Below are 23696 nucleotides of genomic sequence, written 5' to 3' on the forward strand. Positions count from 1 at the left end.
ATCTAAAACCAAATATGGTGGATAAATTATTCCACATGAAATAAAATTAACCGCCATTAGTAAAATTACTTTTAAACTTACTAGAACATAACTTTTATTAAGACAATGGACGAAATGTCCGAGGATCCTCAAGTTCTAGTCAGATACTTGAAAATTATTTTAATACTACTTTCGATTTTAGTGATGCTAATGTGGAAAATTTTGCCATTTTGCGATGATGGTCCCAAAAAACACAAATATATCTAATTTTGTCTATAATAACAAAAAAATTATAACTTGCCCCGTTTCAAGAGTTACAGTGGATGAGCTTTTAGTATTGAAGGAAATACATTAGATAAGAGACGTTTTAGATTAAAGCCGGAAAATCTGGAAGCCCAATATTCGCTCAATGATTGGTCAAAAATCGCTAGCTGAACATAACATATTAAAAGTGATGAAGAAGACCAAGAAGAAACCGAGGGAACATCCGGAAGCACAGAGGAAATGCAAGTGAATGTGATTGAATTTAATGAAATATAATATAATTTTTGTATAAGATTTTGAAAATTCAAATGTAATATAATTTTTATTGAAGAAATGTAATATATTTTTTATTGAGAAATGTAATAGATTTTTTTATTGGGATAGTGAAATATTTGATAAAGTTTTTAAAAGGTAAATTATGCAAGTTTTGTTTTTTTAAAAAATTTATATATGTTTATTATATAAATGTTTTTTTTATTTAAAAATATTTATTTTTATAACAATTTGTCAATTTTTTTTAAAAAAAGTAAAGAATCGAATCGACTCGGACTGACGGTTAACCAGACTCTAAGCTGGACCCAGACCACTGTTTTCATGACTCAGAAGATAACCTGCCATGACCAAGCCGGGTAAGGGTCGAGGTTGTGCCGACTCAGATCCGGCCCATGGCCAAGTCTATTCACAGGTATATTGTAAATGATATTTAGGAATATCATTTAAAATATGCGTGGTTAATTAAATTGTCCTCCAATAATTTTATGATCACTTATTTTGTAAGTTTGCTCCTCATTTAATAAATCTTACATTTTATATCATTACAACATTTAATAAATCTTACATTTTATATCATTACAAGTTAATATAAATCGTCATCCTTGTTGTCACGACCAGGGTTAAAGAGGGAGGTGAGTGATCATCAGTGTCAAGAGGTTACATAGATAAGAAGAGGATGTTGCTAGACTTCTAGACGAATAAGAACATGAATGAACCGATACCACCACCTTGAAATGAGATGAATTCCAAGACTGTGCAGGCTTGAAGTTTACAGTTGAAAAACTTAAAAGATTTGATACGTACTACTCATATTAATACAGTTCATCTTATTTTCGGTAACTCATAATTAAAAAGCAAAAGTTAAGCGTGTTTTATTTGAATAAATTATGAGATGTGTGACAATATGAGAAATTTTCCAAAGTATGTGTGAATGAAGACATAAACATACTGAAAAGACATGTTGATTTGTAGAGACAATCGTCAAATTTGAGACGTTACGTTTTTTCTGACAAATTTCGAAATCTCATAAAAGTATAAAGTTCTCTATAAAAGACAAATTTCGAAATCTCATAAAAGTATAAAGTTCTCTATAAAAAATCAATGATATTTGAAAACCATGTATTTTTAAAAACCAACCATATTTCCCCCCTTTTCGTATGGATCTTTTGTCTGATATTAAAAAAAAAAAAGCAAAAACTTGTGTGAGACGGTCTCACTGGTCGTATTTGTGAGACATATCTCTTATTTGAGTCATCAATGAAAAAATATTAATTTTTATGATAAGAATATTACTTTTTATTGTGAATATCGATAGGGTTGACCCATCTCACAGATAAAGATTCGTGAGACCGTCTCACAAGAGACCTACTCTTAAAAAAACCAAGAATTTTAAAAGATCAATTAATTTAAGTAGATAATTTTATGTTTTTTTTTAAAAAATTTTCACAAGGGTTTTATCGTAAATTGCACTTGTTCTTATTCCAATTTTGGTCAACTTTGTTTTAGATGAAAAATGAGTTTGTCAAAATGTATCTCGAACCAGAAGTTTCAATTGAACAAATTCAAGATATATCCGATTCCAATGCTCGTACCTTTTGTTAGATGTGCACGAGTTTAAAATTTTTATAAAATCAAATAAAAACCAAACAAAACCTTAAAATAAATTCCACTCGTGCCTACTACGCCTGTATGTTTCTGTCAACAGAGCATTGGATTCGATTTGGTTTGGCATAATGCATATGGGCTGGCTCACTAAAAGTCCACATAATGCTTTTTGCACTCTCCCTAAGACAAGGAATTTGGAGTACATAATAATATTTATGAAAAAATAAAATAATATTTCTAATTAATCAGTTATAAATACACAAAACAATATCAAAATCCATGGCTCTGATATTATATGTTATCCAAGATTGAGAGTATCAAATCACAAAAATTAATTTTATTGTGATTTCAATAATCTCTACATCACATGATCATGATTGTTTTTCGTATATAACACGAATTAATTAATTACCACATATAAAGTAATAGAGATCATCCTTCAAGTGTGCTTTAATTATGTCTAGTAAGCACAAATTTGCACCTCATCTTTAAACCCTCGAGCCTTCTCTAGTATTCTCTCAAACTCAAGAGTGCAGTATTCTTATGTGTGGTCACAACTTTTTGTCAGACTCCTGAAAGGCTGTTGTAGATCATGAACGAACATGAAATAAATTATGATGTGTGGATCAGAAGTTAATGTTGTGCTATGTTGTTGTCAACACAAGCACACAACATGCAGCGGAAATTAATTATTTAACATACGCGTAACTTTTAATAAATAAACACCAGCTTTAAATTATGCACAAGTACGAATACTTGTGCAATGTCTCATGGCAAAAATTTACTAGAAAAATATGTTAATCGTTTACACAAAACAATACTAGTGAGATTAACAAAACTAAATTCCTTGACACTCCAAGGAATTAAAATGCATCAAAAGCTCAAATAGATACTAGATGCATGAAACAAAAAGAATCGTATTGCTTAAACCAAACGAAGCCACTCTTCACCCAACAATTTCACGTAGTGTTGTTCTTGAGCGTCGTCAACACCAATCAGAACACGGTAATTATGTGAATCAATCACACAAATTTTTCACACGAAAATCTTCAAATACAGAACTTGTGAATGTTCAGAAAAACTCCAGCACCTACACCTTTGCAAAAGTGATCACTCTTCTTCACGGAATATTTCATATATATAGATCTTCATATTTAAAGGTAAATAAGCAAAATACAAACACCTTAATTAATACTCCTAGTTTATTTGAATTCAAGAATTTACTCTAGAAATTCCAGAGAAAAATATGAAAATATCACGTGAGTTGCTCTATTTATCATTTTGATCCTATACAAATCCAAAATTTGGCCATCATTCTATAAGTGGGAATTCCTTGGAAACTACCGAAAGAATCAAAACAAGCAAATTTCAAAGAGAAATGTGACTATTTTTCCAGAACTTCAAGATGCGAGGAAATGAGATGGACCTTTTAACCAAAAAACACGTCCATGGGCCGTCATAAGTCACACCAATGGGCCGAAGCTTTATCTGACCCGATCCAATTGTTTCCTCGGAGCCGGGGACGAGGTTTCCACATCAGACAAAGAGGAGGAGGAGAGAGAGAGAGACGGCATCAACATTAAAGAAAGGGGCGTAAATTCTAATGAAAATCTAGACAGATTATTAACAAGGAAAAAGGAGCGTGGCAACGGTCTTTTGAAGCGCCCCCGTAGATACACGTGTTGTTGCATGTAAATTGTAGGCCGAACAGGGGAGAAATTACGGAGTATGATGAATTATGATAATAAAGCTAAAAAAGGGAAAGGGTGAAGAATTCTAGAGTCACTGGTCGCTTTTTTTTGGCTGAGAAAATAGGATAAAATCATGACGGACGATCTCTGTTTCTTCGCCAAGGTATACCCCTTTCTTTTTCTTTTTTTCTTTTCTACAATTTGCGTTTCTCACAAATTAGCTGTTTTTAAGGTTGATTTATTGTTTAGAGGTGATATTATGGAATGCCCTAGTCGAATCTAGATAAAGTTTCTTTTTTCATTGCTTTGTTTTTTTATGGGTCGGTGTTTTATTGATCCGGGTATGTTGGAAATTGAAGTTTTTTTCTTTAAATATATATATTTTTGGCATACATTCGAGACTCTGATTGTCGAGTGGCTTGTAGAAATTTAATCGAATTCTTAAAATTAAAGGGTAGAATCTTGTCCATTCTGCGTAGTTCTTGTATTTATATATGTTGTTCAATTGAAATTTGATTGTTTCATTTAATTTTTCGAAGGTAAGTTCCCTAATCTTTTTTGCCTGAGATCTCTTGTTGCCTCCTGATTACTCTCGAAGCTCAATTCAGCTGGTATTTGACTCTCCTTTTCCTGATATTCTGATATCTATTTGAGTTTCAGGATAGCTTAACCATAAAAGCTCCAAAGAAAAATCCATTATTATTGAGGATGGCAGTATTGATTTTCGTGATGGTATGTGGTGTGTATATATGTTCGGTCTGTCTTAGGCAAATTGGGGGACGATCGCTCGAACGTTTATCGAGCGTTGAAGTGGTAGAGAGACCATGTGAATTGACTAATGTTGAACCCTTGGAAAAACTTTTTCTGCATTTTCCCAAACCAAAGTCTTTTAGCCGGTAAGATCATATTCTGAACTTTGTTTCTTGAATAATTTGCCCTTGAAGTTTGATTTGAATACGCTGAAATGTTTTTGGTAATTATTAGGGGAGAATGTGCATGCAACCCGGTGCGATATTTTGCAATTTTGTCCACACAGAGGTCTGGGAGCGGATGGTTCGAAACGTTATTGAACAGTCATGTCAACATAAGCTCTAATGGGGAAATATTCTCTGTTAAGGTCCGGAGAACTAACATAACTACTATTGTCGATGCTTTGGACAAAATCTATAATTTAGACTGGTTCACAAGTGCCTCTAAGAATGAGTGCACAGCTGCTGTTGGATTGAAATGGATGCTTAATCAGGTAAACAGGATCTTGCATCCTATATTCATGTGAAATTGCACTGGCTTTGAAATGATTATGCCATTGCTTCCTACGTTGGCCTAATTGGCCTGCCACCTTCACGTAATCAAGATTTGAGATCTTTAGCAGATTACGAAGGAATTATCCTTTGTAACATTATGTCTTATTTTCATAAGGGGTTGTGGTTTTTGTGATTGCTCTAATCATGCAAAATTTTATAGAACTTGCCAAACCGAAGGATAAATACTTTGTCTTGATGTGCACTCACCTTAATGGCATTATTAACAAACTACATAATTGTTTAGAAGAAAGATAATCCGTTGGGTAGTCTATTGTTGATGCATTATCCTGAGAAACTTTAATTTATGTTTGTATGCAATAGTTATTTATGTATGTTAGGATCAAACACTTACTATTAGGCCAAAAGCTATAGTTGTTAGCCAAGGCGCAATTTTATTTTCTTATACTTGTGACCACGCAGAGACGCAGAGTACACCTATTTGGGTACTAATGAGTCGGGCTATTAGACTAATGAGTCGGGCTGTTAGACCCATGAGTCCGGGGAGGTGTGTGTCGACCTATTGGTGCGGTCTCAATCTCTCAGAGATCAGTTTTACCATTTTCCTACCGTCGGCCCTGTCCCTAGCAGGGACAATATTACCCGTTAATACTTGACGTCACTCTTTTACGGTCCACCTAACCAACCAGATCAAGTGACGCAACATCAACAATTTGACGCTCGAGAACTTCTCAGTAGATAACCCATCCGAGTATTACTCTGACTCATGCACGCTTAGCCCAACAATCCCCCATTCAAGAAGTATAGAAACATGCTTTTTGGGAGAGTTGAACTTATGACCTCGCTCTGATACCAATTGATAGGATCAAGCTCTTTCAACTAGGCCAAAAACTATCATTGTTAGTGATAACGCATAGTACACTTATTTAGGTGCTAATGGGTTCATGCTGTTAGGTCCGGGGAGGTACGTGTCTATCTGCTAGTGTTGTGACATATTCCTTAGAGATCGGTCTTATACTTTCTTTATCGCTGACCCTGTCCCCAGCAAAGACAATATTACCTGTTAAGATCTGACATCACTCTTTTACGACCCACCTAACCAATCAGATCAAGCGGCACATTGTCAGCAGCTTGACGTACGAGAATTTACCAGTAGGTCACCCATCCTAGTACTAATCTCACTCATGCTCACTTAATCAACAATATCAACTTGATTTACTTTGTACCTTGTTGCCTGTAATCTCTTTGTTTTTTTCCCACAAATCTTTCATACGTGCATTGTAGCGCAAATATTTTAAACTTCTAGACTTTGTTTAATGGGTAAACTAGTGAATGCTTTATTTATTCTATTGTTCGATGTTGCATTTTGCTTAGCACTTTGTCCCTTTATGCGGACACTACAATGAATTTGGGGTTTGTTTAAAATGGTTTCAATGTGGACATATGAAAATAAAATGTCAAATCCAAGCAACTCTGTAAATGAAGTCTCAATGTGTACTGGAGGATATTGAAGGAATATAGATTGTTTGAAATTTGTATCCGTGGCCAACTGTATTGATCGATAAAGGTTTGTCACTTGTTATGTAACATATGATTTTTTAAAAGAGTAAGGCAATTCTATCCTTTCTATGTCTTATCTGCTCTATAATTTCTTGAAAGAAGACTTATACATGTTCCTTTTTTATAGTTCACACGTCTTTGTACAAGTCAAATAAATTATATCAAATTCGGCATACCTTACTCATTCTTATGCTCTTATGTCTTATTTCTTGCATTTCTCTCTCCAGGGCTTAATGCAACATCATGAAGAAATAGTGAATTACTTCAATGCTAAAGGAGTTTCAGCAATTTTTCTTTTCAGAAGGAACCTACTGCGCAGAATGATATCGGTTCTCGCAAATTCTTACGATCAAAATACCAAATTACTGAATGGGACTCACAAATCTCATGTGCATTCACTCGAGGAGGTCCTCTTGCTCCCCCCTCTTTTTCTTGTTTTCTCATTTGTGTAAATACCAAAGAAAGAGTTAGCATGGACAAACTCAGAATTTCCTATGCGTGCTAAAATCAATTTTTTAGAAGAAGTACACAGTTTTTTTAAAAAAAATTAACTGAAAGGCACAATTGTCCTCCGTCGGACCGTTACTGCTGCTGGGTCTGCTTGGTGGTTATGAAAAAATAATAAAGATCTCATGCAGGCACTGAAGTTATTTTTTTTTTATTGCGCAGGCCGAAATTCTTGCTAAATACAAACCAACAGTCGACACAACTACACTTATACCAAATCTGAAACAACTAGAAGACTTGGTTACCAAATCCTTGGAATATTTCAAAAACACTCGGCATATCATCCTGTACTACGAGGACATTTTAAAGAACCGAAAAGTAAGATATTCAACACTCAACATCCAAGAAGCTTGCATTGAATTTTCTTTGCCACTCGAGTTCTTAACATTTTGGTTTGTCTATTTTCTTTTCTTCTTTTTTTCTTCAAGAAATTGGCAGACGTTCAAGATTTTTTGAGGGTTCCGCGAATGGAGTTGCGCAGTCGGCAAGTGAAGATTCACAAAGGGTCTTTATCTTCACAAGTCGAAAACTGGGAGGATGTAAAGAAGACTCTCCAAGGAACATCTTATGAGAAGTTTTTAGATCAAGACTACAAGTTGTAAATGAGTCCGGTTTTTGTTTGTATAGATCATTTAGCACAGGTTATCTATTCATTGATTCTTTTTACACCACAATAGCAAATTGAAATTTTTGGCGGCCTGATTATGTTTTTCGACTATTCCTGGTCTTACTAGCCCGAGGCCGTGTTGTAGGGTAGATCATTTGATACATTTTAGGCTGATTATAATGGAATATACAGCTTGAACTTGGCAAATTTTGTCCAATTCCTAACCTGATGACTTGCTTCAAGGAACCTATCGATGCTTTCGGTTGCAGTATATCTGTAGTTTGGTTTGGAATTGATGCAAGTGCTGTGTTTCCCTTGTCTTTTGATTTATTATATGGTTTTACAGCATAGTATGTTGGTATGTATGATGGTTTGCAAAGATCCACGAGTGTCATCCGGGTGAGGATTGATCCAAGAGAAAGCGATCACTTCACTCAATTTTTTTGTGAGATTGGTAAACTGATCTTTTGGAAGATAAGAAAAATTACTAAATTCATATTTGTTTATTGATACCTTAATCAAAACACGAGATAATTGCGTTAAATATCTCCGTGAAATTCTCGTTGAGCTAATAAATATGTGTAATAGATTTGGGTATTTCAGTCTCCTCTATTAATACGCAAACTGTGTTAATACCCATGTGAAAATTTTCGTTGATCTAATACTCTTATATAACATATTTGAGTATTTTAATCTCTCTGTTATATATATTTTTCTATCATGCGTACCCCTGTTTGTATGAGAAAATTACGACAAATGTCATTCAACATATTTTTCTTCATGTTTTTCATTCTTTTTCGCGTTCAATATATTATTAATTGACACGATTAAATCGAAATAATTGTGGAAAGCTTTGATTTTAGTGAAAGAGGAATTCTTGGGAATTAATTGGCTAAAATGTTGAACATTTTCAAATTCCCGTTGAACTAATACCATTACAAATTTGGGATATTAGTTCAACATCTTAGCCAATTAATTCTCAAATAATCTTTTTTATACTACAAATCAAAGTTTTTCACAACCGTTACGATTTAATTGTACTAAACAAGCTTACATTGAACGCAGAAAAAAGAATGAAATACACTAAAAAAACGTTGACCGGTATTCGGTGCAATTTTTTCATAGAGACACATGTTTGCATGCTAAAAAAAACATAACAGATCGACTAAAATGTTCAAATCTTTTACAGAAAGAATATTAGCTCAACGAAAATTTTCACAAGAGTATTGACACAATTCGCATATTAACTAAGAAACTGAAATACTCAAATCGGTGGAGGTATTAGCTCAAAAGAACTTCAAATGGGTATTTCGCACAATTATCTCATCAAAACATATTAATGTATGACAATATGTTGAGATTCAACAAGACAAAATTAGCGAGATATTGATATAATACGTTAGTGTCTCAGCTAGACTAAATTGACCGATCAGTTTCAGAGTACTCAAGTTCCCGACCTTTCAACGTGGTGTTGAAAGATATGGTTAGAATCGTGTAAATGTACATATCATATTTTTTTTATGACGTGGTAATCAGTAACCGCTATCTTCCTCCACCAATACCATTCCATTTGCGCGTTAATTTAATGGGAAAAATACGACGTTGACTATTGGTTTAAATCAAGAATGAGCATATTTTAAATGTTTTTGATACACCTAATTAATATGTTTCTTCGACCAAAATTGAACCGACTTTTCTTTAATTCATGGAAACCAGCACCCATCAAGTAGCCCAACTTGGGACCTGGTGGCCACTATGATCCAAATATGAAACCCCTTAAGTCTGACTTAGACCAAGTCTAAAAGTCTCCTTTGGTACATTACCTACAGTTCCTCCTCGTGCTAAAATAAATATCAAGTGAAATCTTGACTTTTAAATTAAATTTAAATGAACATTAATAAACTTTACCATTAGAAAACACGTTATTTAAAATATTTATAAATTTTTTGGGGAGGGGTTTAACATTTTCAAGACCCTTCGATACTTTGATATTAGATCGATTATAAATACTTCGATAGATTATAATTAAAAAAATTACAATTTTGGTTCTTTATATTAGTTTCTTAGCGATTTTTGTCCGTAATGTTTTTAAAATTTAATCTTAATCTTTTTTTGATACTTTTAATCTTTTTATGACGCTCATATAACACAAATACAGCCTGATGTGACACAAACGTGTAATATCATCTCAGAGTAGGTTTTTCATAAGACGGTCTCACGGATTTTTATTCGTGAGACAGATCAATCATGTTCATATTTACAGTAGAAATTAATATATTTGACATAAAAAGTAATACTTTTTCGTGGATTACCCATATGGAATATCCGTTTCACAAAATTGACCCATGGGACCGTCTCACATGAGTTTTTGTGATCATCTCATTACTCACAATGAAAATGACTAAAATTATATATAAATTTTTTTTAAAAAGTCGAAAAATATAACATTCCATTATATTGTAATGATTAAACATATGAAAATGCAAGAGATTAAAATTATATAGACTTTTAAAACCGAGGAGTCCTACACTAATCAAACACCCTCTAAAATTTCAATCGAAGACCTATCTATACGCGACAAAGAATCCCATCCGTCTATCTCAATCGAGAGCACCTAAATGAACGGCCAAGATCGGAAACAAAAGATTGGGTCCCGCGAAAATTCCGCGTATGTCACTCTCGATCCCACGGCTGTAAGTTGGACCTCATCGTACATCTACGGTCCACATTCAATTTCGTCAAATTCAATGCCACACGTTGAATCCACCCTAGATCCTTGATAAAATACTCATATATATCTCCAAGAACAGCCGGCTGCGTAAAAATCTCTCTCTCATCCCTGCTCTCGCGAAGATTCAACGAGTTTCGAGGGCAAGGTGATTTAGAGAGAGCAAAAATGAACGGAGGAGATTTGAATCAACAGCAGCAGATGCAGCATCAGCAACAACAGCAGCAGCAGCAGCAGCAGTGGGCAGCGATGCAGCAGTACCAGCAGCAGCAATGGATGGCGATGCATTACCCGGCGATGGCTATGCAGCAGCAGATGATGTATCAACAGCATTATTTGCCGTACTACCAGCAGCAGCAACAGCAACAGCAACAGCAGCAGTATCAGCAGCATCAACAGCCAGCGCAACAGCCGAAGCAGAATCACCAGATTCAGAGTTCGGGAGAAGATAACAGGACGATCTGGATTGGGGATCTTCAGCAGTGGATGGATGACGGTTATCTTCAATCTTGCTTTTCACAGGCCGGAGAGGTAGACGAGTTTGCTTATCTGTCAGCCTCTTGTTCCGTCTTCGATAAATTGACTTATTTTACTGATGTGTGTATTTTTTTTTGGCGATTTCTAGCATGTTTTAGTCTTCGAATTTCAAATTTTAACTTTGTTGAAGTAGATGTTTGATTTTTTGAGCAATTGTGGTGATCCGTCGTTTTTTGCCCATGTTGTGAAGCCTTTGTTTCTATTTCTTAGGAAAATTAATTTAGGAGAATTGAGTCTTATGTAAAGTTGGGTACACGAGGAATTTTTTTTAATACCATCTTCATAACAAAAATAATGGAAATAACTCTAGTATAGGTTAATGCTGAGGCATCATTATTCTAGATTCCCACATATCTATACAGGACAAGCTGCTTTGAACAAACAAGATGTGCCGTTATCAACATTATTAAAAGATAAAAAGGGGATCCAAATTTGAAAGCAGTAATAAATAAGACTGTTGAGTCCTACAAGATATTTTTGAGCGAAATTAGTGCTTGAGCCTAGTTTTCATACCAGTAATAACTTTCGTTTAAAAGTAATTAAGTTCTTATTTTGTTTAAGATCCCATTTGCATTGAATAATGGGTAATCCAGAGCAGTGAATGATGGCCTGTGGTTCCTAAGTTTTTATACAGTAGACTGATGCCAACTTTTAGTGGGCACCTTTCAGTTAGTTGACCATGTAATAATTTGTCAAAGATTATGCACGAATAATGTTGTTAATAGTCTCACCGTTATTTATGATCTCAACATCCATACAACAGTTTTTAGACATTGGCTAATATGCCTGTATCAACTTTTTAAGATGGCAGTTTTTATTTATTGCCCAAAGGTCAGGTGAATTTGCAATTTTTCACGGTGATATTTCTTTATTGCGTCAAGTTCTTTTGTGCTGTGCAACTGTTGTTTTGTCTCCACCAGTTTTGGATATCATCTGCATATGACATATGCAGGTTGTTTCTGTTAAGATTATCCGCAATAAGCAGACTGGTCAGTCGGAGAGATATGGATTTGTTGAGTTCGGTTCTCATACAGCAGCTGAGAAAGTTCTCCAGACCTACAACGGAACCACGATGCCAAATACGGAGCAACCCTTCCGCTTGAACTGGGCAGGATTCAGCACTGGTGATAGACGCCCGGATTCTGTTTCTGATTTGTCAATTTTTGTTGGAGATTTGGCTGCTGATGTTACTGATGCAATGTTGCATGATGCCTTTGCCACTAGATATACGTCTGTCAGAGGTGCTAAAGTTGTAGTTGATCCAAATAGTGGCCGTTCAAAAGGTTATGGCTTTGTCAGGTTTGGTGATGAAAACCAGAGGTCTCAAGCCATGACTGAAATGAATGGTGTGTATTGTTCTAGTAGACCTATGCGAGTTGGTGTTGCAACGCCTAAGAAACCTTCTCTTCACCAACAATATTCTTCTCAAGGTGAGTGCAAATTATTCCTACCATTCTGTCAGCGGGTAAATTAGTTATAGTCTATCAGGCAAGCGCATACATGTACATGTTAATATATAAGTGTATCAGTTATCTGTATGCTACATGGCGAATCTAAATTTTCATTTTCCTCATTTTTTTGAGGCTTTAAACTATACGCAAATGGTTACGGGAGCATCCATTTTATCTGAAGCCCATGTCTGTGCAAAGAAAATTCCTACAGATACAGAATCAAAGTTTTCCTGATTTAGCCTTCCTCTTTGCATCCTTCCTTCGTAGTTCTTTTGGTTTTTTGTGCTGGCAACTACGGTTTGATACTATCCAATTTATCATTTATTATCCATTCTTACTTATTTTCTCTGGTTTAGCTGTGGTATTAGCTGGTGGATATGCGCCAAATGGTGCTGTGCCCCAAGTTCAGTCAGATAGTGATTCATCTAACACAACAGTGAGCCTTGTTCTTCTACAAAGTTCATTATCAGAAATTTTATACTCAGAAATCCATGTCACCCTTTTTTGTTATAGATATTTGTGGGAGGGCTTGATTCTGATGTCACCGATGAAGAGCTCAGACAGCATTTCGCTTCATTTGGTGATGTTCTCTCTGTTAAAATTCCAGCCGGAAAGGGATGCGGTTTCGTCCAGTTTGCAAACAGGTAATTCTGAATGTCCTAGTGCGTAGGGGTGGGCAACAGCCGGTCTGGTTCAGTTTTACACAATTACGGTTCAGTTTACGTTTTTTGAAATGTCTAATCCGATAACCAAACCATTTTATTACGGTTTGGTTCGGTTTTATAGTATTACGGTTTGGTTTATATGATCGGTTTATACGGTTTTAGAAACAAATTCAATCAATGCATTATGTATCGTTCTAAAATGTGTAAAATAATAATTTGAAATCAGTTTTATAATTTTCGTTCGATTTTTCGAAATTACAATTGTATAATTTGATAATTGAATTCTGTTATTTCTTAAATGTTTTTTTAAGTAAGGTTAATTTATTTAAATTTGTTATTATTGATTTGCTAATTGCGTGACTTGTAAATTAAACTATTTTTAATATATAAATATTTTTGAACCATGTTTTTGGTAAAATTATAATTAGTTACACAATTTTAAGAATAAACAAATATATAAATAGAAATACAATAATGTATATTTTAATTATTAAAATTATATTTATTTACTAATAGTGTAAATATAAATAAGATATTTTGTTTCTTAAAATACGGTTTAAACGGTCTGTTTCTGACCACATAATCTCGCCATTGATACACTTTATATTTTTATTTAATGTATGTGAATTTACTTTAACTTTCCTTATACTATGCCTTATGTCCTACAATTAGGGATGAGTAGTATTCAACTAGAATATTGTGGATGCATGTTAATAAAACCGACGTGGTTTAGGCATTTGGTCACAATATGCATGACTTTTTGAATTTTCCATTTCAACAGAAGCAATGCAGAGGATGCAATTCAGAGATTAAGTGGTACTGTTATTGGAAAGCAGACGGTTCGTCTTTCTTGGGGTCGTAATCTGGGCAACAAGCAGGTAAATATTCAAATTTTATGTCAGTTGTTCACAATATAAATATAGCCACCATATAGTAAATTCGTATTCATTTTGAAGGAAGTAGCAATTTTTTACCCTATCTTCTAAACTGTGAAATGGTTTGCATCTGTTCTGGCGCTATATGTTGCTGAACTTACTATCATCAAGTTATCTTACAGTTCACTGCCGTTTTAGGCAAATGTAAGACAATGTAGTTCAGTACAGTTGATATGTTTTAAAAGATGCAACATATTTTAGAAAATGACCTAAGAAATTCAAAGATTTTTTGTTTAAATGTAAACTACTCGTGCTTGCCTTTACTCGGTTCACCCGTGCATTCAGAGATGTAACTTGAATTATTGTATGCGAAAAATTTAACAATTGACACGATATCGTGTCATGACTAAGATGAAGAGTTCAGGACCTCAAAACCACAGCAACAATCCACTGGTAGATGGAATGCTGCTATCCTTTTTTCTCTGAGAATGATATCATCCTTATAATTTAACTTTTTCCTCCATCCTATTTGTTTAGCAGATGAGATCCGATTATAACAACCAGTTTAATGGATCTTTCTACGGAAAACAAGGCTACAATGGATACTCTGCAAATTCAGGGTATGGGGCGTCTTCCAACGGTCACGTGAACCATCAGCAACCAGTAAGTTAACGTACTCGACCTGGGGTGTGTTTGTGCTCTGAGATTAGTGGAGGTATTGTATGAACTTGAGACACCGACGTCTGTGGCATGATGAGCTCGATTGAGTGCTACGGAAGACCATAAATTTTTTTTTTTTCATGGAAACTTATGTTCGAAATTTTGACGATGGATTTAATTTTATTTTCTTTTACTCTATATTCTTTTACTTGTCATTTATTTATTCTTTTGCAATCTCTCCCTCTCTTTCTAGCTATCAGAGGCTTGAAAAATTATTTTGGTAAATTTGGAATTAGAATAGTTGCAAGTTGGTACTGTAATTACAGGGAGTGTGTGATTTTGATGATGTAACTTTTCAAGCTTCAAAGTTGCTCTTACATTTATACAATAATTCAAGTTTCTTCTCTTATATATCAAATAAACTCTTGTTTATATCTTCGTTTTATTATTATTATTATTATTTTAAAATCAATACACGAGCCCTTTCCATTATATTCAAGGGGAGATGGATGTTTCGACTAATTTTACGTAGTTTATTATTTTAATGTTTTGTATTGATCCATAAATGAATGACATTGTTTTACTATTAAAATGTTATTTTATTGTGATAAATGTGTTCTTATTTACATTGATATTGTTTAATTTTTACATTCAACGTCATAAACTAATATTGTAATGAAAATTATTCAAGTATATATGTGGTAAATGAAAATATAAAAAAAAAACTATGAAAACTAAGATAATTGATATCAGAAATTTTAACACCCAAAAGCGTATAATAATAAAATAAAATCGATTTTATATTTAATTAAATTAAACAAAATTAATAGTCTAACAACAAAAGAATATTTGAAAATATAGGTCATCTCACTTTCTAAAATTTTCGTTGTAAATATAATTTATGTTTAATTTTGAGTTATAAAATGGTTTTTGTTTTATACCGTATTACGAAGTTTGTTGTTTGGCGATTATGTACTTGTTAAACAACGCTGATGCTAATGTCGACTAACTCTGGTCTCGGAAAGTGACATAAATAGTATAGTATAGATGATTACACACACTACGATTTTACCATTTTAATTCTCAAATATTACTATCATTCGTACTCCAGCCTTAAATGAACATATCCTTAAAAAAGAAGCTTTAAATGAACGTAATAATATATCCAACATATATATTTATTCTCAAGAGACAACGTTGTCTTCACATGATTGTTTTCAAGCTTAGTACAAACTAGATAAGGTTTAGGTCGCTGAATAAATTAATTCATCGAATAATCGCATCTTGGTCCACTCCTCTCATTTAATCTACATGAAATTATTTCTTAGGACAAACTTGTAGTATTAAATATAGATATGGCTGGAAATGTAGTGCAATGGCTTTGTTGATGATATGTTTGGAGCCCATGCATAAATAAAACAAAGCCGGCTTCTTATTCTTCTTTTTGAATGAATGGAGACAAAATCAATAACCTTGATCTAATGATTTTTGAAAGAAAAACTTAGTACCACACTACAAGAATTTCCCTAATAAACGTAAGTTGCAAATTAGAGATCGAATAAGTCACAAAAAAAAAAATATAATATGACAAAAACTTGTGTGAGACGGTCTCACTAGAAATATATTAACTTATTTATATATTATTTTGGTTTTTTATGTAAAAAATTTTTTTGTTTTTTTCGGTAGTGTTGACCTTTCTCACAGATAAAGATTCGTGAGACCGTCTTACAAGAGACCGACTCAAATAATATTATGTTATTTCCGAAAAGGAAACGTTTCAAGATGGAAGTTATTAAGTTAATACATCACTCGTTAATTAGCAGCCCATGTTACAGATTTCAAATCCGTTCAAATATATTTTTGTTGTATAAAATAAAGACCATTAATTTCAAATTCATATCTTACATGTTTATATAGTGTTTCGAGTTAATTAAAATGAATTTCAAGTTCATAAAATAATGGTGTCATTTGAAATTTATTCTACTTTGTATTACTAATATGTAAATAAGTATGATATATGTTTATATTTGATATATTGTTTCGTACAATAATACATGGATTTCAAATACATCTCCTAAGTAAATCCTTCGGTGTGTCTAATAAACAACCGATTTTCGCTAATTATTTCACAAAATCACGTCTTGTTGTGGTGCCAAAAAGATTATACATGGAACATGAAATTGTTTAGGTGGAGACAATCAGCTTGATCCAAAGAAATTAGCCTTGACTCTGTAAAAACAAAGCTCGATAGGCGAATCCAAAAGATCATGGATCCTAGTATTTGATCCATTCCCACAAAACAAGCACAAGAAAATGAATCAATCATTTTATTAAGTTTCACATACATCTATATAATGTTCCTGTGATATTGGCACTAAGAAATAAGTTGGCTAGTTTCTTCAAGAATGAAGTGTGCACTCTTCTTCTTCTTTTCACTTTCATCCCTGTTGGCCTCGACTCGCGGCTACTATGGTGGGATTGGAATCGATCCCATTGAGAAAATTATCAAGTCGCGACGTTTAAGATCATGGTTTAATTCTTTATCTACTGAGGATGATATATCGACTGGATATTCATCGGTCTACATGTCACCTCAAGTGGGGCTGAAAGAAGCCAACAAGATTTTAAGGTTGCCGGGACAACCAAAAGTTGAATTTGACCATTATTCAGGTTATGTTACTGTTGATCCTAATCCAGGAAGAGCACTTTTTTACTATTTCGCCGAGGCTGTTGATTCTTCTTCAAAGCCTTTGGTGCTATGGCTAAATGGAGGTAAGTCGAGTACAGTTATAGCATATATTACATTTTTGTCTCTTCGTTTGATTTTGGGATCTATCACTGATTGTGCAGGGCCAGGCTGCTCTTCATTAGCAGGTGGAGCAATGATCGAACTAGGACCGTTTCGAGTGAATCCTGATGGGAAAACATTGTGGCGTAATAAATATGCTTGGAATAAGCGTAAGTGTTTATGTGCCAATATCCAAATATCCAGTTAATGCAATGGAACATGCTCTGCACACCAATGTGTTGTGTTGCAAAAGATTTCCACTGAAAACATATTAAAAAAGTTTGGAATTATGGATTACAAAGTCAAGACTTGTGATTTCTTCTTTGGGAAATATTGCAGTGGCAAATATCCTTTTCTTGGAATCTCCAGCTGGTGTTGGATTTTCATACTCAAACTCAACAGTGGAATATGGAGACAGATTCACGGCAGAAGATTCTTACACCTTTTTAATGAACTGGTTTGAAAGGTTTCCAGAGTACAAAACCCGCGATTTTTACATAACTGGAGAGAGTTATGCTGGTCACTACGTACCTCAACTTGCTGCATTGATCCTTGAAAACAACAAAATCACAAGAAATACGGTCATAAACTTGAAAGGCATAGCCGTGAGTATCATTTTTGCAGTTACTTGTATCATACTAGGACAGATCCATCATTAGAGTGAACAGGGTCCTTCATAATTTAGTAATATAAATGTCAAGATTTCTAACATGATTCAGGTATGATTTTTCAGATCGGGAATGCAGAAATACACGAAGGAGATGAGTGGCGTGGAATTTATGATTATTTTTGGACACATTCTTTAATCTCTGATGAAATTCACAAGGCCATCGAATCAAACTGCAATTTTTCTACTGTACCTTCTGTATCTTCAGCATGTAATGCAGTTCTTGATGAAGCAGATTCAACAATTGGAAATATCTTCATCTACAATGTTTATGCTCCCTTATGTTTGCCAACTTCCAATGCTTCCTCGGTACTCATTTTTCGTAAGCTCGACTTTATTTTATAGGCCTTCTAAATAGCATGGTCCAACGAGCATGGAAACGTGTATGACTTGATATATTTGATTTTGTATCTGTGTTCTCTTCTTCGCTATAAAATCTAATCATATGGTAGCCTTGTGCTGTAAGACTGGGCACAATGTGTTCTAACTAGGGGTGTGCTAACTCAAACTTAGAGGCGAAATTCCATTTGTCGAAATGAGAAGTCACTGCTCTCGGGACAAAGGGCTCTACTATATCGTAACTTGTTCACCTTAAATTAATACACGAAGCTCATTGATACTGAGTTTGAACTGATAAACTACACTTGATATAATGTGCTTTGCTGCAAATACTTTTGTAGCTGTATTTTTCTAGGAAAAATAAATCAACCAAACTTATCAGAAAGTGAGTACTATACTACTATCTACTATCTAATAAAACGTTCACATATTTTTCTCACTGTCTCTCATACGTCAAGTTGCTGAGTCGGTTATGTAAAATCTCCATTTCTTGGCTAAAACAGGTATCTGGATTGGATCCATGCTCAGCAAACTATGTTTTCAACTACTTAAACACACCTGAAGTTCAAAAGGAGCTTCATGCAAACATCACTGGGATTCCAGGGCCCTGGAACACTTGCAAGTACTATAACATTTTTCATTCTTTCCTTTATATAATTCTAGATTCATTTTACAACGTTTCATAGTATGATTATAATCACTAAGATATACCGTTTTCTCGTCTCTCTCAGCAACACCATTTTTCCGAACTGGAAAGACATGCCGGTTTCTATTTTACCTATCATTAAAGAGCTGATGGCTAATGGACTTCGAGTTTGGATCTATAGGTAAGAACTGAGCAGGGCAAACTTCCATGCATGTTGTAAATTACTTTTCCCGAAAATTCGAGCTGATCTAATTGTACTGAACGCGCAGCGGAGACATAGATGGGAGAGTACCGGTGACATCGACTAGATATTCGATGGCTAAAATTGGTGCAGCAATTTTAACTCCATGGTATCCTTGGTATTCCAGTGGAGAGGTGAGAAAAGGGAGTAGGTTGATTTCTTATCACACTTTTTTAAAAAAATTGTTCTAATATTTACATTTTTTTGGATGTTATTATTGATTCTAAGGTTGGAGGATATGCGATTGAATATCAAAATGTGACATTTGTGACCATAAGAGGAGCCGGACATTTTGTTCCGAGTTACCAGCCCGAACGTGCTCTCGAACTATTTTCTTCCTTCTTGAAGGGAAAGCTTCCTCCAAAGAAATAAACTTCATATGTGTTTGACGAATGAGAGGATGAAAATTATGCCTTTTCAATTTTCTTGATTAAGATTGAACCCCGACTTATGCTTTGTCACGAAATTATCGAATACGGTGGATATCGAGTTACTTTTTTTTAAATTTTTGCAAATTGAGCATATGAATATTAAGAATATATATTAAATCGTCCCCTCATCATAGTTGTGTTTCTTGACTTAGAAGATGTTTGATTAAACTTATCTAAAACAACGTATAATCTTATATATCTTATAAGTTGTTTTAGTATTTTGAAGTTATAAGTTGTAGGTTTGTCTTTAAAAATAAGGTGTCAAAGTATTTTGATAAAATAAGACAATGAATTTTAAAATGTTAAATATGTTGGTATTAATATATATCTTTTTACAAAATAATACAATAATTATTTTTAACATATTATTATTTTATAATTTATTTATTATTATTATCTTTGTTGATGTTGTTATTCTCCTAATCATTATTAATTTTTTTGATAAATTAAGAAAGATAATTTGATAAGTTGGGACAACCTAACTTCTTTTAAATACGTTTTAAGTTTCCAAAGAACTTATTTTGATAACGTATGAACTCTTTTAAAAACTTCAACGAACCAAATTTGACAGATCATCAACTGCTTTTAACAATTATAAACTAAGTAAAACACCCTTTTATTAGATTTGGACACCAAACACTGAAAATATTATTTGAGTTAATAATGCAATAAACAAAGGCAAGACAGCTAATTTGCCTAATCAACCCAAGCAAATATATTAAGTGTTAACCTTTCCTTGTCCAAATGGAACATTTTATTGACAACAATAAAGAGCTAAATCATTTTATAAATTGTATTATATGTCATGACAATGAAATTCCCAAGAATTCTATGGTTTCTGAATAAGACACTTCTATCTCACAATAGTTAAAATAGAACATAGTGATCATCAACCAGTGTAAATCAAACAAGAACGAGGATTGCGCGATATTATCAACGATATCTGTAGTTTGAAGTCACATGAAACACATATATATATGTATTAAGAAGCCATGAAATAACATATAAATCATTCTGTAAAGCTGAAAATATGAAAGGTGGTTTCATTTTGTTTTTGTTTGTTTTGTGCTACGTTGATTCTGTGAAGTGTTACGGTGGAAGGGGGTATGATCCTCTTGGAACGTTTCTGAAGGCTCAAAGATTAAAAAAATCGCGCAATCATGTTACTAACTACGCCTCCTCAACCGTGTATTCACCAGTTTATGTTGCATCTCAGGAGGGATTAAAAGAAACTGATGAAATATTACTTTTGCCTGGTCAGCCAAAAGTTAATTTTTCTCAATATTCAGGATATGTCACGGTCGATCATACAGCGGGTCGAGCACTTTTTTATTATTTTGCTGAATCTGAAGAGCCTTCCAGCAAACCGCTAGTGCTGTGGCTAAATGGAGGTTAATGCATGCATGTAAATTTCAATATTTGATTTCTTTGTTTTTCAAGAAACTCAATATAGAAAAAATCTTGAAAATTCCAGGGCCTGGTTGCTCTTCAATAGGATCTGGTGCGATGACCGAAAATGGGCCGTTTCGAGTGAACCCTGACGGGAAAACATTGTGGTACAACAAGTATGCTTGGAACAATGGTGAGGAGTACTTGTTTTATTTCTTGTAACAAAATATTACCTCAGAGAACCGATGGTAATTTAACACTAATGATTCTTGAAATTTATGAAGTGGCAAATGTCTTGTTCTTGGAATCGCCGGCTGGTGTTGGATTCTCTTACTCGAACACAACCTCAGACTATGTTACAGGAGACAAAAAAACCGCTGCAGATTCTTACACCTTTCTAGTTAACTGGTTGGATCGATTTCCAGAATATAAAACCCGCGATTTCTTCATAACTGGAGAGAGTTATGCTGGTCATTACGTGCCCCAGCTTGCTGATCTGATTCTTGAAAACAACAAAATCACAAATCAGACGGTCATTAACTTAAAGGGAATAGCAGTGAGTATATATAGTTATACGCATATTATCCATTTATGGGAACGAGAGCTGTAACATGAATCTGAACATGAATTTTCAGATAGGAAATGCCTACATAGATTATACGGATAGGTGGACGGGCACATACGACCACTACTGGACGAGTGCCCTCATATCTGATGAAACCCACGAGGGAATCGTCTCAAATTGCAACTTTTCTTCTTCGGACTTTCCCGAATCAGATTCCTGTTCGAAGTTCGAAAGTCAAGCTGTTGCAGAGAAAGGAAACGTCTATGTTTACGATGTGTATGCATCATTATGCGGTTCCTCTTCAACAGCTCCCTCGGTATAATTCCTACTTTAATACGTCTCGTTTCAATGTCTATAAGATCACATAACTTTACTCGTATCCTTGCAGATATCCAATTTTGATCCATGCTCCGGCGACTATGTAGACACTTATTTGAACACTCAGGAGGTTCAAAAGTCTCTCCATGTTACTGGAATTCCTGTATCATGGGCAGATTGCAGGTACTAAAATAGCCCATTTCAATATTTTTGTTGTTTTTATCTTCCTTCTACTAAAAAGAGTCCATTTCTATGTAGCTTCAAAATCGAGTGGCAGGACATGCCGGATACGGTACTACCGGTGATCAAGAAATTGATGGCTAGTGGCATTACTGTTTGGATTTACAGGTACATGACAATCATTTTATTTACAATTGGTAAAGTGGCAAAAGGGACACCATTTTAGCTAAAATTATGTAAAACGAATAATTTATTGACCATCCATTGAATTTCGAGTGCAGTGGAGATACAGACAACATAATTCCAGTGACCACAACAAGGTACTCCTTTCCTAAACTTGGTGTGCCGGTGAAAACGCCATGGTACCCTTGGTACTATCAAGAAGAGGTGAGGGATAAACTACTCTTATCCGTCTCGTGTTCGGTATAAATTTTTCGGTGTATTTGACGATTTTGTCATTATTTTCGAAAGGTTGGAGGGTATGTAGTTGGTTATCAGAATGTTACATTTGTGACCATAAGAGGAGCCGGACATTTTGTTCCAAGCTACCAGCCTGGACGCGCACTTGCCTTTTTCACATCATTTTTGAACGGAAAGCTGCCTCCCGGTCTGAACTAATAATCACGACGCCGAGCATCACATCTTAATTAGCTTGCCTGAGGTTCCAATCTAACGCCAAAGAAAGCTATTAAAAAGTACCCTCAGTCAAGCAGCAACTATCTTTATATGTAATCTAGAAACTATCATGTTGTTGATAACAAGTGTATTGCCACTACTTTCATAATCAGCTAATTAACAAATATGTCTTCTTCCATGGTGTACCACTTTGAATTTCAAGAACATACAGGTCCAGTCATCAATTATTATTTCAAATTTGTTTCTTCATATCACAAATGTCCTCTTGTATGGACAGAAAATCGCCGAATTAATCGTGTAAGACGACGTTATTGAAAGTTTAAGAAGTTTGTTTTCCAGGATACCATATATGATCAAGGCCTCAATGAACATGATGCTTATCAAGGGAACAGATATGGAAATTTTTTACCACTGAGCAAATATTAATTAGCATGACACGTACAGTACTTAGACTAAAATTATCAAAAATTAAAAAATATATGTATATATGACTAAAACTGAAATTTGTTGATGTAAATGATCAAAACTACAATGAAGCGAACATCAAGGATTAAAATTGCAACTTTCAATATTTTTTTTTTGGCAACTTTCCTTTTTTTAAAATAACAAATAACAACTACTGCTCGATTTGTTTGTATGATGTTGGTGAGAACTAAAAAACTCATGGTTCATGAACGTGATTTTATCTAATTAAATTCGGGTTTTTGCATTCATCTTCCTTGTGCTTTATGCATCTGATACTTACATTTATTATAAAACACAAAAATTATAACATGACAGAGGGATGTAAGTGTCAAGTGTAATACAAGGGAGGTGAATTAAGCATCTTTTG

At 34.2% G+C, this 23696-nt stretch overlaps 4 protein-coding genes across 8 annotated transcripts; all 4 read left to right on the plus strand.

Annotated features, from left to right (window-relative positions):
- Positions 1–3541: 3541 nt before the first annotated feature.
- Positions 3542–7996, plus strand: LOC140984759 (uncharacterized). 2 transcript variants are annotated; one of them, XM_073452374.1, is made up of 6 exons: positions 3542–3975; positions 4473–4708; positions 4797–5055; positions 6862–7041; positions 7304–7459; positions 7580–7996. In XM_073452374.1, exons 1-6 carry the CDS (start codon positions 3946–3948, stop codon positions 7595–7597), a joined length of 879 nt encoding a protein of 292 aa, XP_073308475.1. In that variant the 5' UTR covers positions 3542–3945; the 3' UTR covers positions 7598–7996. The 2 variants fall into 2 exon arrangements, with proteins under 2 accessions (XP_073308475.1, XP_073308474.1); XM_073452373.1 differs by having other exon boundaries at positions 3548–3975; positions 7570–7996.
- Positions 7997–10547: 2551 nt separating this feature from the next.
- Positions 10548–14862, plus strand: LOC140984756 (polyadenylate-binding protein RBP47-like). 4 transcript variants are annotated; one of them, XM_073452369.1, is made up of 6 exons: positions 10548–11007; positions 11966–12443; positions 12833–12900; positions 12978–13108; positions 13911–14007; positions 14542–14862. In XM_073452369.1, the coding sequence occupies exons 1-6, from the start codon at positions 10645–10647 to the stop codon at positions 14674–14676; spliced, it is 1272 nt and encodes a 423-aa protein (XP_073308470.1). In that variant the 5' UTR covers positions 10548–10644; the 3' UTR covers positions 14677–14862. The 4 variants fall into 4 exon arrangements, with proteins under 4 accessions (XP_073308470.1, XP_073308468.1, XP_073308471.1 ...); XM_073452367.1 differs by having other exon boundaries at positions 10549–11007; positions 12821–12900; XM_073452370.1 differs by having other exon boundaries at positions 10549–11007; positions 14545–14862.
- Positions 14863–17515: 2653 nt separating this feature from the next.
- On the plus strand, positions 17516–19829 carry LOC140984758 (serine carboxypeptidase 1-like). Its single transcript, XM_073452371.1, has 7 exons — positions 17516–17622; positions 17792–18057; positions 18186–18428; positions 18962–19080; positions 19190–19285; positions 19374–19479; positions 19574–19829. Exons 1-7 carry the CDS (start codon positions 17547–17549, stop codon positions 19715–19717), a joined length of 1050 nt encoding a protein of 349 aa, XP_073308472.1. The 5' UTR covers positions 17516–17546; the 3' UTR covers positions 19718–19829.
- An 871-nt stretch (positions 19830–20700) lies between these two features.
- LOC140984755 (serine carboxypeptidase 1-like) lies at positions 20701–23184 on the plus strand. The gene is made up of 8 exons (XM_073452366.1): positions 20701–21167; positions 21251–21358; positions 21450–21721; positions 21801–22046; positions 22119–22231; positions 22307–22396; positions 22510–22615; positions 22700–23184. The coding sequence occupies exons 1-8, from the start codon at positions 20807–20809 to the stop codon at positions 22844–22846; spliced, it is 1443 nt and encodes a 480-aa protein (XP_073308467.1). The 5' UTR covers positions 20701–20806; the 3' UTR covers positions 22847–23184.
- Positions 23185–23696: the final 512 nt, after the last annotated feature.

The sequence above is a fragment of the Primulina huaijiensis genome, chromosome 9 (assembly GCF_012295235.1).
Source record: "Primulina huaijiensis isolate GDHJ02 chromosome 9, ASM1229523v2, whole genome shotgun sequence".
Classification (NCBI taxonomy): Eukaryota; Viridiplantae; Streptophyta; class Magnoliopsida; order Lamiales; family Gesneriaceae; genus Primulina; species Primulina huaijiensis.

What these genes read in the sequence shown, in the direction of transcription:
- LOC140984759 (XM_073452373.1), top strand. Translation starts at nt 3,946, where the DNA reads ATGACGGACGATCTCTGTTTCTTCGCCAAG. An exon ending in ATCTCTGTTTCTTCGCCAAG is followed by an intron (nt 3,976 to 4,472) that starts GTATACCCCTTT and finishes TTTGAGTTTCAG; the next exon opens with GATAGCTTAACCATAAAAGC. An exon ending in ATGTGCATTCACTCGAGGAG is followed by an intron (nt 7,042 to 7,303) that starts GTCCTCTTGCTC and finishes TTTATTGCGCAG; the next exon opens with GCCGAAATTCTTGCTAAATA.
- LOC140984758 (XM_073452371.1), top strand. Translation starts at nt 17,547, where the DNA reads ATGATCGAACTAGGACCGTTTCGAGTGAATCCTGATGGGAAAACATTG. An exon ending in TAAACTTGAAAGGCATAGCC is followed by an intron (nt 18,058 to 18,185) that starts GTGAGTATCATT and finishes ATGATTTTTCAG; the next exon opens with ATCGGGAATGCAGAAATACA. An exon ending in GGGCCCTGGAACACTTGCAA is followed by an intron (nt 19,081 to 19,189) that starts GTACTATAACAT and finishes CGTCTCTCTCAG; the next exon opens with CAACACCATTTTTCCGAACT.
- LOC140984756 (XM_073452367.1), top strand. Translation starts at nt 10,645, where the DNA reads ATGAACGGAGGAGATTTGAATCAACAGCAGCAGATGCAGCATCAGCAA. An exon ending in GTGATTCATCTAACACAACA is followed by an intron (nt 12,901 to 12,977) that starts GTGAGCCTTGTT and finishes TTTTTGTTATAG; the next exon opens with ATATTTGTGGGAGGGCTTGA. An exon ending in GTAATCTGGGCAACAAGCAG is followed by an intron (nt 14,008 to 14,541) that starts GTAAATATTCAA and finishes CTATTTGTTTAG; the next exon opens with CAGATGAGATCCGATTATAA.
- LOC140984755 (XM_073452366.1), top strand. Translation starts at nt 20,807, where the DNA reads ATGAAAGGTGGTTTCATTTTGTTTTTGTTTGTTTTGTGCTACGTTGAT. An exon ending in TTAACTTAAAGGGAATAGCA is followed by an intron (nt 21,722 to 21,800) that starts GTGAGTATATAT and finishes ATGAATTTTCAG; the next exon opens with ATAGGAAATGCCTACATAGA. An exon ending in CTTGGTACTATCAAGAAGAG is followed by an intron (nt 22,616 to 22,699) that starts GTGAGGGATAAA and finishes TATTTTCGAAAG; the next exon opens with GTTGGAGGGTATGTAGTTGG.